The 15,264-nt window shown below is 39.5% G+C and overlaps 1 protein-coding gene across 6 annotated transcripts in view; it reads left to right on the top strand.

Moving 5' to 3' along the window:
* The window catches only part of LOC131048035 (uncharacterized), a 298,163-nt gene that overhangs the window by 30,452 nt on the left and 252,447 nt on the right, over window positions 1-15,264 (top strand). For 2 of the 6 annotated variants that reach the window (XM_059207094.1, XM_059207095.1), the window contains exon 2: window positions 693-982. In XM_059207094.1, coding sequence (XP_059063077.1) covers window positions 693-982 — 290 coding nt within the window. Of the gene's footprint in view, window positions 1-671; window positions 983-15,264 lie in introns of all 6 variants that reach the window. The other 4 variants (XM_057981866.2, XM_057981864.2, XM_057981863.2 and 1 more) reach the window with 2 other exon arrangements.

Genomic DNA, 15,264 nt, shown 5'->3' with positions numbered 1-15,264 from the left:
TTAAAACCACAAAGTCTACCATGATCAGCTTATCCCAAAGTCAAAAAAATGCACATTTTCTCTTCTTGTGCACTAATCCACTTTGAAAGCTACAAGAAATTGTGAATTTGTCCGATGTCTGTTTTATAAGGCAACATTTTCTTTTTCCAAAAGGATTTGTATTCTAATTGCCAATGTTCAAGAATCACAAGGCAACATTTTCTCTTTCCAAAAGGATTTGTATTCTAATTGCCAATGTTCAAGAATTTTTGTCTAAATTAGAGGCCATAAGAGTGGCATCTACACTTGTTTTGGAGCTCGTTGTTTGGAATATCAAAAGGTTAATGTGCATGGTTGATAAATTGAAACAAGGCTCCTGATTTGTTTTTATAATCTATTCTCATTTTACTTTTTCTAGTGTAATATATTGTGTCCTACCTATCTTATTTATAAATACACTTCACCCTGCCTACAGCATGCATAGTTATTTCTATGTCTTCTTTTTGATGTTATTGAAATTAATTTCTTTTGGGATTAAACTGCTTGTGGAATACCCTCTTTAATGCCTTGAGGTTCTAATAATATATGTCACATTTGTGTTTGGCCAAACTTTAACACATTTGTTGATTTGTTCTTGCCATTTGTTTGGATATTCTTTGTTATGCTAATGTTATATTATATTTATCTCTTAGGTTATATGTTGAATCAGGTAGTCGATAAAATGGAGGGTACTGTCCAAAGCAGTGATGCATTATTTGAGCACCAACAAGTGGCAAATCATTTTGGTCAGAAGTTTCCTATTTGGACATCACAAGAATCTGGTCATAATATTGATATGAGAAAACGAATATTTTGTAACCGATCTCTTAACATGAAGAGCATTGTAGCAATTGGTTTTGACATGGACTATACACTTGCACAATATAAGCCTGAAACATTTGAAACATTGACGTATAATGGCACAGTTAAGAAGCTTGTCTATGACTTGGGATATCCTGAAGAGGTTTGTTATTCATTTCCTTCAGCTCTTACTTAGGTTGCATAAATGAAATTCACTTCTTCATTTTGAAACATTTGGTTCTTTTATTCCAAATGAAGCTTCTTAAGTTTGCCACATTATTCAAAATAAATCCTGCTTTGGTTGCAATGATATCTTTTGAAAGATAAACTATGCTTTTTTGGGAAAAGATAATGTATTCTAAAGCAATTTATGTAAGTAGTCTTTGTTGATTTAATCTTTACTAAGATAAATTTAATGTGGTTAGATGTGGGCCAAGAAACTAAAAATACTTAACAACATGAAACATCATGAATCTAATGATAGTGGAAATACATATATATAGGATATTAAAAAATAAATATCATCTTAATAGAGAGGGACACAATGTAGAAAAATAAGTGTCATTATAATGCTCATGATTTACTTTCTTTAGTTTATTAATCTGAACTCTCCACATAATGATATGTCGATGAGTACTGTTGTCACAAAAGTTTGCACTCTTGTTGAGCTATCAACTCAACAACCTTGTGAAACATGGAAACAACCCCTTAGTGTGAGACCTTGTGCAAGGGGGTTGAAGCTTCGGAGAAGGCCGTCTTCTTCCTCAATCCAAGTGTAGGTGTTGAACCAACTCAACACTCCAAATTCTACTTCTAAACCTATCCTAATAACTTGTAGAGGAAAAGGGAAGAAGGAAATGCTAAAATGAAAGAAGGTGATGCACCAAGATAAGAGATGCTTCTCTCCCCACCCAGAAATGACACAAGAACCAATCGAAATACCTAGGAGATGCACAAACTTCAGTTGCATGAATGACCCCAAACGCATGTATGGAGGTTAGAATTTGTTGAATGTCAAAAGGGGAGAAGGTTTCCCACAAGTCACACCCAAGAACAAGTTAACACAACATATACGTGAAAGAAAGCATAAAACATACACTTACAATGAAGGTAAGAAAACATACACTTACAAGTCGCGGGGGTTGGTAGAGCATTAAGAGCCTTGAGTGTTGATCATGTCATCTAGAAGTGTTGCAAGTCATCGAAAGTTATACGTTGGGTCCTAGTGCAAGGGGAGACGAGTCGGGAACTTGGGGGTTCCAGGATTCCGGGGGCAAGAAGGGAAAAACTTGGAACCTGGGGGTTCCAGGATTCCTGGGTCATGAGGAAAAGGCTTGGAACTAGAAATTCCAAGATTTTGAGATTCTGGGTTCAAGGAAGAGAAAGGCTTGAGAATTGGGAATTTGGGGATTTTGGGATTTCGGGTTCAAGGAAGAGAAAAGGGCTTGAGAACTAGGAATTTTGGGATTTCGGGTTCAAGGAAGGGAAAAGGGTTTGAGAATTAGGAATTCAGAGATTTCGGGTTCAAGGAAGGCAAAAGGGCTTGAGAATCGGGAATTTCGGGATTTCGAGATTCCGAGTTCAAGGAAAGGGAAAAGGGCTTGAGAATTGGAAATTTCGGGATTCCAGGTTTAAGGAAGGGAAAAGGGCTTGAGAACTTGGAATTTCGGGATTCCGGGATTGCGGGTTCAAGGAAGGGAAAAGGGCTTGAGAATTGGGAATTTTGGGATTTTGGAATTCCAGGTTCAAGGAAGGGAAAAGGGCTTGGAACCTGGGGGTTCCGGGATTTCGAGATCATGAAGGAAAAGGCTTTTAACTTGGGGGTTCTGAGATTTCGGGTTTTTTAAGGAAAAGGCTTGGAACTTGGGGGTTTTGGGATTTTGGGGTCAAGAAGAAAAAGGCTTGAGAATTGGGAATTCCGGGTTCAAGGAAGAGAAAGACTTGGAACCTGGGGGTTCCGGGATTTTGGGGTCAAGAAGGAAAAGGCTTGGAACTTAGGGATTCCAGGATTTCAAGGTCAAGAAGGAAGAAGGAAAAGGCTTGGAATTTGGGGGTTTCGGGATTTTGGGGTCATGAAGGAAAAAGCTTGGAAGCTAGTGGTTCTGGGATAAAGAAGGGAAAACCTTGGAACCTGGCTACCGACAAGACAAAAATTAACACTCATGATTCCATTAGTTTTGTCCTTGATCAACTGGGGCAGCGCTTGTCCATGGAATGTATCTTTGATTGGTTCTCACTCATGGACCAAGGGTATCATAAAATGACAATATTTTGGTGACCATTGTGGGATGCTTCCCTGCTAAGCGTGAAATCTAGAAGCCTTGAGCTTCCATTGGGCACTGAGTCACTGAAAGGACCCAAAACATGTGCTTGTGAACCTAGAGGGAATCTGGAAAAAAGAGCATACATTCTCTTAAGGGGAATGCTGTAGGTGAAAAAGCACTTATGAAAGCAAAACAACCTCTAATTGAATATTTACATTGATTTACAACAAGAGGCAACTGAAGCATTTACCTCTGTCAAAGATGAATCTTTTGAAGGAGCTGATCTCCTTTATACCATAGTTGCAATCACCAGCCAATTGCAACAATTGAAGTCTCTTGTATAAATGCATCAAACCATACATACTACTTATATGGTGAAAGAACACTTCACCATTCACCTTGCCACCATAAGGAAGCTACAAAATGTAGGCATTTGAGACATCCGGGGAAGCATCAAGCATACACACAGTTGCAAGGGGGGGGTATTTTAGGAGTAGGTTAGTCTCAAAAGAACTACCCCTTGCAAAAGAGAAGGCACCCTCTTCATACAAGGGGGCATCATTGTGCCCACAATAGCCAACCTCCTCTAGACATGAGTTGAAATCAAAAGAAAAGGTCTCAAAATCACATGGTGTTGAAAAAAAAGTATACCATACTTATTTCCTGACTTGCACAAGGGGGCTCCTCGTGCGCACCAAATAGAAAACTTTGAAGCTTGAGTATACTATCAATTTGAGCAACAAGAGAATTACTCTTTTGACATGTATGTTGCTGCTCAAGATCACCATCCACGATATGCTGGTCCCTAGTGAAACATTCAAGCTTAGGCACATTGTCCCCAACGCGAAAAGAAACATCTTTGCCTTGAATGAAGACTTAGTTCATCAGCACCGACCTCAGATTTATGAGGCACTTCATAGGAAGATCTAAAATCTTTAGATTGCCTCTCCGTTTTTGTTTCTTCCTCTTGGCAACCAACTGCAATAATCTTATACTCATGGCATGATCCTTTCCTTTCCCCATATTGCCTGTAGCAATAACATCATTTTTTGTGGCCCCCTCAACATGTGTAGCAACAACCGCATCCCTTGAACATAAAGGAGCATCAATCTCCATCCTATCCCCTGAAAAATGGAACAAAAGTAGGTAAGACATCAAAAATATTTTCTTCTTCACCATTCTCATCTTAGACTGACTTATGTTTTGAATGATCAACCGCATGGGCTGATCTAACCAGCTCCTCCATGTTGTTGTCACATTCTTGCTCAATACCCTGTTGTTGTAGATGATCTTCAAATTTCCTTTGCAGCAGGTCCAAGATTTGATCTTGTTGAGCATAAGGGAGCTCACAACTAGCAAACAACACCTCCCCTCCTCCTTGATGGTCAAGCCAATCCGCCTTCCAGACAACATGTCCACCTTTGAAGAGTGAAATAGTGTCAAGAAAAGGAGATTGATCTGGTAGAGGATGTTGCAAGGGAGGTTGTAGAGGGGAAGGCTCTTATAAAACAACAGCCTGAGCTCCTTTGAAACTTGGGATTTTAAACCTAGGAGGTTTATTTGAAGGCTTAGAAGTTTTGCCTTGCTTGAAGCTTGGGATTTCAAATTTGGGAACTTTAGGGGCATAACCCTCCTCCTGTATGAGTTGCATCTCACTGGCTGCTAGCTACTTAATTTCCTCCTTCCTAGCAGAAGCAAGCTGCCTTGCAAGGAAGTCCTCATGTTGTTGTCTTTGGGCTTCCATCTGTTGTTGCTGAAGCTGAGCGTGATAAGCAAGCTGACTTTTTGTAGACTATATGCGTGCTCCCGCTCAATAACTTCTAACTGCTCTTGGAAGTTCAACATTATATCCTTGATGCTGACATCCTCCAGGCTCTTCACATTTTGATGGGCATGCTGGGAGGAATCAAAATAGGCCTCTTGGGGTTGTTGGTAAGAATGGTTTGTTGACACCTTGTGGCAACAATGTTGTTCGAGATGAAACTAGGAGCATTTCTAGTTTGATATTGTTGATGAGAAGGAAAATAACCAGTAGGCTCATGGGATAGATGGGAAAAGAAGGTATTCCCATGATATGTATTCATTTTAAAGCATTTGGAAGAAGTAGAACTTGTTTAATGAAATTCTTAAAAGAGCAAATCGATCTGCTCAACTAAAGACTAATAACATACCAACAAATTTTCCAAATTGATAGTAGAGTGGCCAGGTGCTTGAAAGATGCCCCTCCAAGGCTAAATACATTGAAGAACACATCAAATCTTCTGCTGATGAAGGATGGGTCTCACCGGGCGTGCCAAAAACTATTGTCATAAAAGTTTGCACCCTTGCTGAGCTATCAACTCAACAACCTTGTGAAACATGGAAACAACCTCGAAATGTGGGACCTTGCGCAAGGTGGTTGAATCTCTGGAGAAGGCTGATTTCCTTCTCAATCCAAGTGCAGGTGTTGAACCAACTCAACACTCCAAATTTTACTTCTAAACCTATCCTAACAACTTGTAGAGGAAAAGGGAAGAAGGAAATGCTAAAATGAAAGGAGGTGATGTACCAAGATAAGAGATGTTTCTCTCCCCACCTAGAAATGACACAAAGAACCAATTGAAATACCCGGGAGATGCACAAACTTCAGTTGCATGAATGACCCCAAACGCATGCATGGAGGTTAGAATTTATTGAATGCCAAAAGGGGAGAAGGTTTCCCACAAGTCACACCCAGATACAAGTTAACACAACATATACGTGAAAGAAAGCCACAAAACATACACTTATAATGAAGGTAAGAAAACATACACAACATGCATAAGTTGAAGGGAGGCAAGAATGATAATTTCAATTCATTCTCAGGCCAATGGCCAAACTTACAATTGTAGAAATGCAAGAAAATATACAAATCTTAAAGGGAAGTGAAAGAGAAGAGAGTAGCTCAAGCCAATAGGGAGAGAACCCTTTGCAATGAGGCTTAACAACCTATATATTGACCCTAGCGTGCACAGAGGAGAGACCAATTGTCAAGGAGAGGAAGCCTTGACCCCAACGTGCACAGAGGAAAGTTAGTCAGGGATAGCAGGGAGGTGCACAGACTTGATATGGTTTGCATGCAAGCAACCTGGCCATACCCTGACAAGGCAATCCCAAGAAGAAAAGTACTTCTAGAAGGTGGATTGCCTGGCATTCCAAAGTTAGAGCATACAGTTCTGACACAAAGGCCATCAAGTAACCATAAATAAGCATGGCCCTCGACTCCACTTGATGACAACCTTGCAAAAACATTAAATGCACCCTTGTAGCTCCATGAATGAAAGTAGACAAGTCGTAGGGGTTGTGTTGACGTGTATTTTGTACACTATCAAACACAGAATAAAATACCCAAGGGTACCTTATCTTGTCTTGAATAAAGCCTCTAATTGCTGAAGATGTCGCGAAAAAGGATCAATCAGGATGTTTGAGAGTGGTTTCAGACCTCTAGGAGTTATATTGCAAAATCTAGTTTTTTGAGGTTTTATAGTTTCCAGACTCGTCAAATTTCAGGATCAGGACTTTCAGACTTAGCCAAATTTCAGGATCAGGACTTCACTCAAGCCAGACTTGCTATCCATGTGATCCCCTTGGCGACACTCAAAATGCAAAGGCTAATTGACAAAACCCTAAAAAAACTAAAAACAAACCCTAAAAAGCAAAAAAAAGTAGGGGTCCCCATTTGCAATTGGGCGATGTGTGAAAAAGTCACAACATCTAGCACCACCTTGAATAAATGTTCTTGAAACATTTCAGAGATAAAGACTCAATCAACACCTAGAACCTCCCGAAAATTCAACCTAGCTCGTCAAGAGACTAGAAAATGTACTCAAAGTGGAAGGAAAATATTTAACCGGATCTAGACACTTGGTCTTTGATTACCCAGGTGTGTGCAAGTGTATTCATTCCTCTCGACAAGACAATTATGACCTTCAGGTTCCCCTGTGATTAGCTACGTAGTTTATCTGAACTTCAAAAGCATCCTGGATAGAGCCTCGCTGCCAGTCAGACGTCCATAGTCCCGACGAGGTTATCGCCGCAAACTCACGAACATTGCTCCATTGCCAGCCAGACGTCTAGAGCCCCGATGGAGTTATCCGCATATTCCCCTTAGCCAATTTTGATATTTCATTTCATTTCATCATTTTCATTTTTTTTTTCTCTTTCATTTTCTCATTTTTTTCTTTTTTTTCTCTTTTGATATTGCTTTTTCACTCCGTCAATTCCTTTGGCTTGTAAGCAGTGAAGCTTACTAGGGTTTGAGGATTGTGGTGGCACTGAAGTTAGATTTTGGATTTTTCACCAATCACAGCTTTGCCTGAAAACCATAATGACTCGGAATCTATTAATGTGTGAAGATATAGTAATCAACAGATGTCGGCATCAAGATATAGAAAATGATTCCCTTCCAAGTCAAATACAGGTCCTGAACAGATGATAAAGCTAGAGAGGAACAACCTTGGATTCTGAGCACTTCATGAATGGATATCTAAGAAATGAGTCTAACATAAGATCCAGGATGTAGCCAATGTGTGAGCAACAACACAAACGCCTTTCTCACAAGATGGAGGCTCCCACTCAAGACACCTAAACTAAAGCAAACGACCGATGGACTGACCCAAAGCAAACTAAGCTAAAGCGCACACCAAAAGCAAACTAAAGAAAGAAGGCAAACAACTAAACTACCTGAGCCACACTAGATCATGAGTCAAATGACTCAAGGCAAATCAAGAACAAGTCTCAAAAAACCTCTAACCTAAAAACACGAAAAGAAAACCTACTCTAGACCTATATACAAGACTCCTCGACTCAACACGACTCAAAGAAGCAAAATATGTACATGACTTTACATGATTTCTCAGGTTGTGCAACAGGAGCATGGCAAACGTGATGGTTCTCAGTCGGGCAAATTCATCCTTAAACACAGAAAGGCAAACCCTCACCATGCATATCTCATACTCAGGCAAATTTTCACTCAAAATGATCAACTGGGGTAATTCGTTAGGACCATGATCAATCCAGATGCAAGTTGTTTTCCCAAAATCCCCATAATCAAAATCATAATAACTTTCAAGGCTAGGATTAAGGAAAGAGACAACCTGGCGTATTTCAGGCTCAGACAGAACTGTATTGTCGGAAGCGAAGTCACCAGCTGCTTCAGGAGGTCGCCATTGATGATGAATCATTCCACGAGCATCTGTAGTATGTTGATCTAGATTTGGAAAGTCCTCTTGAAACAAGCTCAGCGCCCCTTCGAATAGCTCAAGATTCTCTGTTTTCACTGAGATATCTTGCATAAACCAGGCATCTTCATGAAATTTTGTTAGCATATCTTCAAAAATGAGAGTCTCCTTGATGGATTGAGCTTCAAACATCTCCTCTAGTGGATCAAAGAAATCTCAGGTGATGTCTCGTCTTCAAGTATAGTCTCGGGAGGTCGGAGCTGATGATGGATCATATCACTCACAGTAACTTGCTTATCTAGAAAAAAATTTGGCAGTGATTCCATTTGTGTTTCCTCTACAAGTTCTTTCAATGCTTCCTCAAATATTACGAGAGTGATGAAATATTTAAGCGCCCCTTTGAATTGTTCTTCATACCTGGGCTCACTTATGATGATCTGTAACTCTTGATTCAATATCTCAACTTGATTGTCTTCTTCAATGAGGCCATTTGAAAACTCCTGCAATTCAATCTCAAGGATCTCCTTTTGTAGCATAAACGAGAATTCTTCAAGGAATGAGTCATCTTCTTCTTTTATTGCTTGTTCAACTCCTGGATCTTCCTTTATTATTGTTTGAGTATTTTCAACTGTTTCTTCAACTTTTGTTTCATGGTATTCCTTTTCAGGTGCAAGGCATGGCGAGCTATCCATTGTAATACATTGTTCCTCAGGTGCATCTGTATCATCAACGTACAAGTGATCCTTCTCATAATCAGATGTTGGAGCAATGCCCTGTTCATAGGTTCTCCTAAATTTGGCTGCGAGATGTGCACCCCAAGATTTGTTCATAATACACTCTTCTTCGGACAAAGTTGGCATTCCAAACTAGTTTCTGACTTGATTGATAACCATTTCACATACTGAGCAAGTAAATTCAGAGTGAGGTGAGTTGTGAATTCTACACCACAATGGTAGCAATATGTTTTCCAAACGCATTTCACCATTCAAAATGAGCTGACTCTCGATCATCCACATGAAGCTTAGAAGAGGATCCTTGCTCTCTGGGACACTGAAATTGCTTTCTTCTGTTTCTGGCCTTGGGACATCCCAAAAGAAGATTTTTCCCTGCGCTGCCGATTCCATCCTTGATAAGTACTTCAAGCAATACATTTCATCATGTTCTTCTGTCTCGTGGATTTGACACTGCCCTGGTCTTGCAAACTCGGACAATCTGCGTGGATAAAGTTGTGTATCTAATCTCCACCAAAGTTCAGGAAAATCAACTTGTTGCTCCTCGTGAAACTGTTGCCGCTCCATTGAGAAATCTTTGCTTTTTGATTTTTTGATTTTTTGATTTTTTTTGATTTTCTATTTTTCACTTTTTTTTTGGATTTTCTATTTTTCACTTTTTTTTGGATTTTCTGGAATAAGAGAGATCTTGAATATCTCGGATTCAACTTGAACGTTCAACTGGTTCCAGCTTGATTCCTTCTTGCGTAAGTCCAACTGACGATCCAACGATCACCTTCCTTATTTGTATCACTTCCGTCGAGTGTTTGAGAAAAAGCTTTCCACTGATCTTCCTTGGATTCAAGAGTTCGTGTTCGCTGTCAGGCACTCCTAATTCAATTCTGTCGAGCGTGGAGGAGGGTAAAAAAAGTCCTGGATAACTCCTTGCGAATTGGTAGGATCAGTAGTTCAAACAAATATCACAATCGCCCTCCTTCTAGCGCCAATTCTGTTGACGTGTATTTTGTACTCTATCAAACACAGAGTAAAATACCCAAGGGTACCTTATCCTCTCTTGAATAAAGCCTCTGGCTGCTGAAGATGTCGCGAAAAAGGATCAATCAGGATGTTTGAGAGTGGTTTCAGACCTCCAGGAGTTATATTGCAAAATCTAGTTTTTTTAGGTTTTTCAGTTTCCAGACTTAGTCAAATTTTAGGATCAGGACTTTCAGACTTAGCCAAATTTCAGGATTAGGACTTCACTCAAGCCAGACTTGCTATCCATGTGATCCCCTTCGCGACACTCAAAATGCAAAGGCTAACTGACAAAACCCTAAAAAAACTAAAAACAAACCCTAAAAAGCAAAAAAAAGTAGGGGTCCCCATTTGCAATGGGGCGATGTGTGAAAACGTCACAACAGGTTGGTAGAGCATTAAGAGCCTTGAGTGTTGATGACGTCATCTAGAAGTATCGCAAGTCATTCGAAGTTGGACGTCGGTTCTTGCCACAAGGGGAGATGAGTCAGGAACTTGGAGGTTCTGGGATTCTAGGGGCAAGAAGGGAAAAAAGTGGAACCTAGGGGTTCCGGGATTCTGGTGTCATGAGGAAAAGGCTTGGAACTGGGAATTCCAAGACTCTAGGATTCTAGGTTCAAGGAAGAGAAAGGCTTGAGAATTGGGAATTTTGGGATTTTGGGTTCAAGGAAGAAAAAAGGGCTTGAGAACTAGGAATTTCGAGATTCCGGGATTTTGGGTTCAAGGAAGGGAAAAGGGCTTGAGAATTGGGAATTTCAAGACTCTGGGTTCAAGGAAAAGGGCTTGGAATTTCGGGATTCTGGGTTCAAGGAAGGGAAAAGGGATTGAGAACTGGGAATTTTTGGGATTTTGGGTTCATGGAAGGGAAAAGATCTTGAGAACTTGGAATTTTGGGATTCCGGGTTTAAGGAAGGGAAAAGGGCTTGAGAACTGGGAATTTCGGGATTCCGGGTTCAAGGAAGGGGAAAGGGCTTGAAACTTGAGGGTTCTGGGATTTCGTGATCATGAAGGAAAAGGCTTGGAACCTGGAGGTTCCGGGATTTTGGGTCATGAAGGAAAAGGCTTGGAACCTGGGGGTTTTGGGATTCCAGGGTCAAGAAGGAAAAGGCTTGAGAACTTGGAATTCCGGTATTCCGAGTTCAAGGAAGAGAAAGGTTTGGAACTTGGGGGTTCCGAGATTCCGGGGTCAAGAAGGGAAAGGCTCGGAACCTAGGGGTTCCAGGATTTCGGGCTCAAGAAGGAAAAAGCTTGGAACTTTTCTGGATTTCAGGGTCATGAAGGGAAAGGCTTGGAACCTGGGGGTTCCGGGATTAAGAAGGGAAAACCTTGGAACCTGGCTCCCGACAAGAGAACACTTAACAATCATCATTCCATTGGTTTTGTCCTTGATCAACTGGGGCAGTGCTTGTCCATGGAACATGTCTCTGATCGGTTCTCACTGATGGACCAAGGGTGTCATAAAATGACAAGTACTAAGTGAGGGTGTCATAAAATGACAACAAGTACTAAGTGTAGATCTTGTTCCATTTTGTTTAGGTGACTCGGTCTGAAGGTTGATCCCAATGGTTCCATGGAAAAGTAATTCCAGACCAAAAACTTAAAAATAACCTTAACAACTTTCATACATTGTAGTAGTGTTAATGTTTTAATTTTTCACGTTTTTGACAACACAAAATGGAATGGTGTGTATGGTATAACCGTTTTTCAAATTATGAGGGAAAGCTTTTGGAGACATAATTAAATCTAATAATAATAGAATTTACAAAATATGTATATTATACAAATTATTCATTGAGGTTCTGCATTAAATATAAATATTTAATTGATAATGTTTTTGCTTTGAATACTGTGCAAACTATCGACAACCAAGACTGCAGCAAGATTTTTTAGGTTTAAGGACTAACAATTCAAACATCAGCAAACACAATTCTATACTGTTAAAGTAGAAAGCTGTATTTAGCCACAGATGGATATTTGATTGAATATTATCGATGGATGTTGATTACTAGCTAAACTAGAGACCTATCAGAGACCAATGAATTAGCATCAACATAGGAAATGATTAAATGAACAAACATCATGCAATTCCGTGAGATAAATTGCTAAAGCAATACACTAAGCTATTACCTTAATGAACGACGACTATCAACACAAAGTTTGACCAAGTTACTCAATTCAATTTACCTGATGAAATTAAAACTGCAGGATGAATGATCTCCATATAAGCTTTTGCAACATAGGCTTTACATCAATTTACATACATCCTTCAATACAAAAAACATACAGATTTGACTTCAGTCCTTTGAGTGATGATTCTGCAACATAAGTTTTCTCTCAACCTTCCTATATTATGTGTTCATCACACATATTTATAACTCTCAGCCACAGCTTCTAGGATTAAATAATGTTAGAATAATTCCTGTAAAGCAATTCAATCTCATCCTCTTACAAAGAGGAAACAAAATGAAAACCTTCAAAGTTGTCTGAAATAAACCCCTTTTCTGCTTTAAATCTGCCTTCTCCTTTTTGTAGGTTAATTGGATAAGATGTTACCACCTTTTTTCATGATTTTTTTCCCATTTCACTTGACGTAGGCGCTGAATTTGCTTTTAGTTGACATAACATGATGTCATGCTTTTTAGCCAGCACTGCTATCTTGTGTAATGTCCCTTTCCGCAGAGTGATCTAGTGGGACTTATTAGCGTATTTAATTCTCGTAGGCTATAGTCAGCAAAACGGGAATTCATTAATTTAATTATTTAATATTATCCGACATTCTATGGCAATACTGATAATTTTGTTTGGTCACTGCCAATAGGAACTGATAATGGATATATTAGTCATATATCTATGTGTAGAATATTACAATTTGTAGGTCTAAAAGGTTAACAAATAATTTCTGTTTTTATGTAAAATCTAGTATGGTAATCAAGGATTGCAATCAAATGAGTTACAATTTTGTTTAAATAATTAAATTTGACTCAGATAATAGATAATATCTCATTTGGGATTTTGTGGCTGTTTTGCTTGAGTTTGATTAGGAACCGGGGTTGTAACTGCTGGAACTGCAAAAACTGAACTTGCTGGAACAGCAAACTGCTGATTTGCAGAGCTAGACTCACTTGGATCTGCAGTCTGGCGATAACTCTTGCATCTGTAGAACTGAAATCCGGTAAATCTTTCCCGCTCTGGGCTTGACCTTAGGACTCTTTCGAATCTCTCTGGAGAGAAGGATCCAATTTGTTCCAGTGTGAGTTGTTTTAATGTCAAATTTGTTGGTGCGGTGTGGGAGCTAGATTAGCCTCCTCTTGATCTCTTTGATTCTGCGCGTCGATACGATCGGCAATGTTCTGTTCCTCTTCAAGGATCATAGACATTTGGGACCAATCTGGATAATTCTTTTTTACTGACCAAGCCAAGCTATATAATTCTGTAATGAGGCTTTCTTGCTCGTCGCTGAAATTCAAATCTGGCTGTATCACTGGTTGAGGGTCTCTTTCTGGCTGAGGAGGATTAACGGGTAGACCCATTATTCACCATATTAGTGGTCCCGAAAGAGAACTGTCAGATTTCCTTAAGAACTTGCTTGCGAAGGGTAGCAATCCGTTGTCTTTCTAGATTTTCCCTGATCACAACCTCTATTTGCGAACCCTTTTCTTCTTCTTGATTGATGGTGCGACTCACTTGCCTGAAAAGAGGATGATCTGCTTCTGACTTCCAAGTCAGGGTTCGTAACTGATCTGCAATATACGATTGGTTCAGTCCCTGATCTGGCTGTTCAAGGGGAAGGTTAAGCGGGAATTCATGCAGCAATACCATACTACATCATGAGCTGCCCTCCTAGTATCATTTCTGCTGCACGCGGAATAGGGTAAAAGCTAATTCTGTTACTCTCTACAAATGCAGGCTGATGTGATCTTGATTTAGTAGTTTAAACATTAATGGGCCCTCCTTCTAGCACCAATTCTGTTGACGTGTCTGAAATCGCATTGCTGCAAACTCCATACTTCCAACGCAGAATAGAATAGCCAACTGATTATCCTACTCTCTCTTGAGATAAGGAAGTCTCTAATGCTGTTTTCTAAGTTTAATCAAAGGAGACAACCTCAAGGTTTCTTTTGTCAGGTCTTGACTACGGGATTTTTTAGTGGCTTGATGTGTTTATGCTGGAAACACAAGGGGGACTTACGTTGAATGGTAATTTATAGATAAGTTCCCTGGAACTTTTTTAATCTTTCTATCAGATGATTTCGGTTAATTTGATACTGTTTTAATGAGACTGCAGATTTTTTGGATAAAAAAGGGAAAAAAGGAGGGAAGGATAGAGAGAGAGAGAGAGACATGAAATGTAAATTTTAACTAAGATAGCAAATTCAGTCAAGCAGACAGACACCTCCAGGAAACTAGATTAAACATCACCAGCTGCTCAAGCACAATGTTTGCATAAATCCAGTGCAATCTTCAAAGGAGAAACAAGATTTTCATGTTATCAAGTACAGTATTAGAACTTTTACATTCATAGTATGTGTTTGATAACCGAACTAAGCATGAAAGGTGCAGATTAACCATGTAGAAAGAAAGGCAATCAGCCATTCCCTAATGGTGTGGACTGCAAGGATTCTATCAGATGCTTGATTGAAAAACGCTATGTAAAGGAAATAAACATAACTGAAAGATTTCTAAATTAAGTGAAGAAGGAGACCATGCACTCACAAGGAAACTTGAAAACAGTCTTAATTCTTTGCATTAATTCCTGTAAATTTCTCCAGAGCTTTCACAACAATCCAAGAACTTCTTACAAAAAAGAGGGAAAACCAGTCCCTTAAATAGGCTTCAAAAAGGATGAATGGCTTAGATTTAATCTAAACAAGTGGCCCAGATTCATCCATAAAGCATGGCTGCCCATACCCATAAATGGGATGCAAATATCAACAACCACCCCAAAATGGGCAATAACTACCCAAAAAGGGATAATTACAGCAATTTGAAATAATCCCAAAAAGGTGCATCAATAAAGTTTTACATTTGTTGACCAAAAGTCACTTTTTGGTGCAAAAGTGCACTTTTAAGATTTAGAGGGAAAAAAGCACTTTTGAGAAATTACTTTCTCTATTTCAGTCTCACACTCCTTTTCTAGAAATTGATCCTCGCCATGCAAGTATTCCCACCATAAATCACGACTTGCTGCCCGTTCTTCGATTCCTGGAACCTGATACATAACTGGAAGAGCAGACTGAA

This window comes from Cryptomeria japonica, chromosome 6 (assembly GCF_030272615.1).
Source record: "Cryptomeria japonica chromosome 6, Sugi_1.0, whole genome shotgun sequence".
Taxonomy (NCBI): domain Eukaryota; kingdom Viridiplantae; phylum Streptophyta; class Pinopsida; order Cupressales; family Cupressaceae; genus Cryptomeria; species Cryptomeria japonica.
The sequence above is the reverse complement of the archived record's forward strand: the minus strand, read 5'-3'. Positions and strand labels throughout refer to the sequence as shown.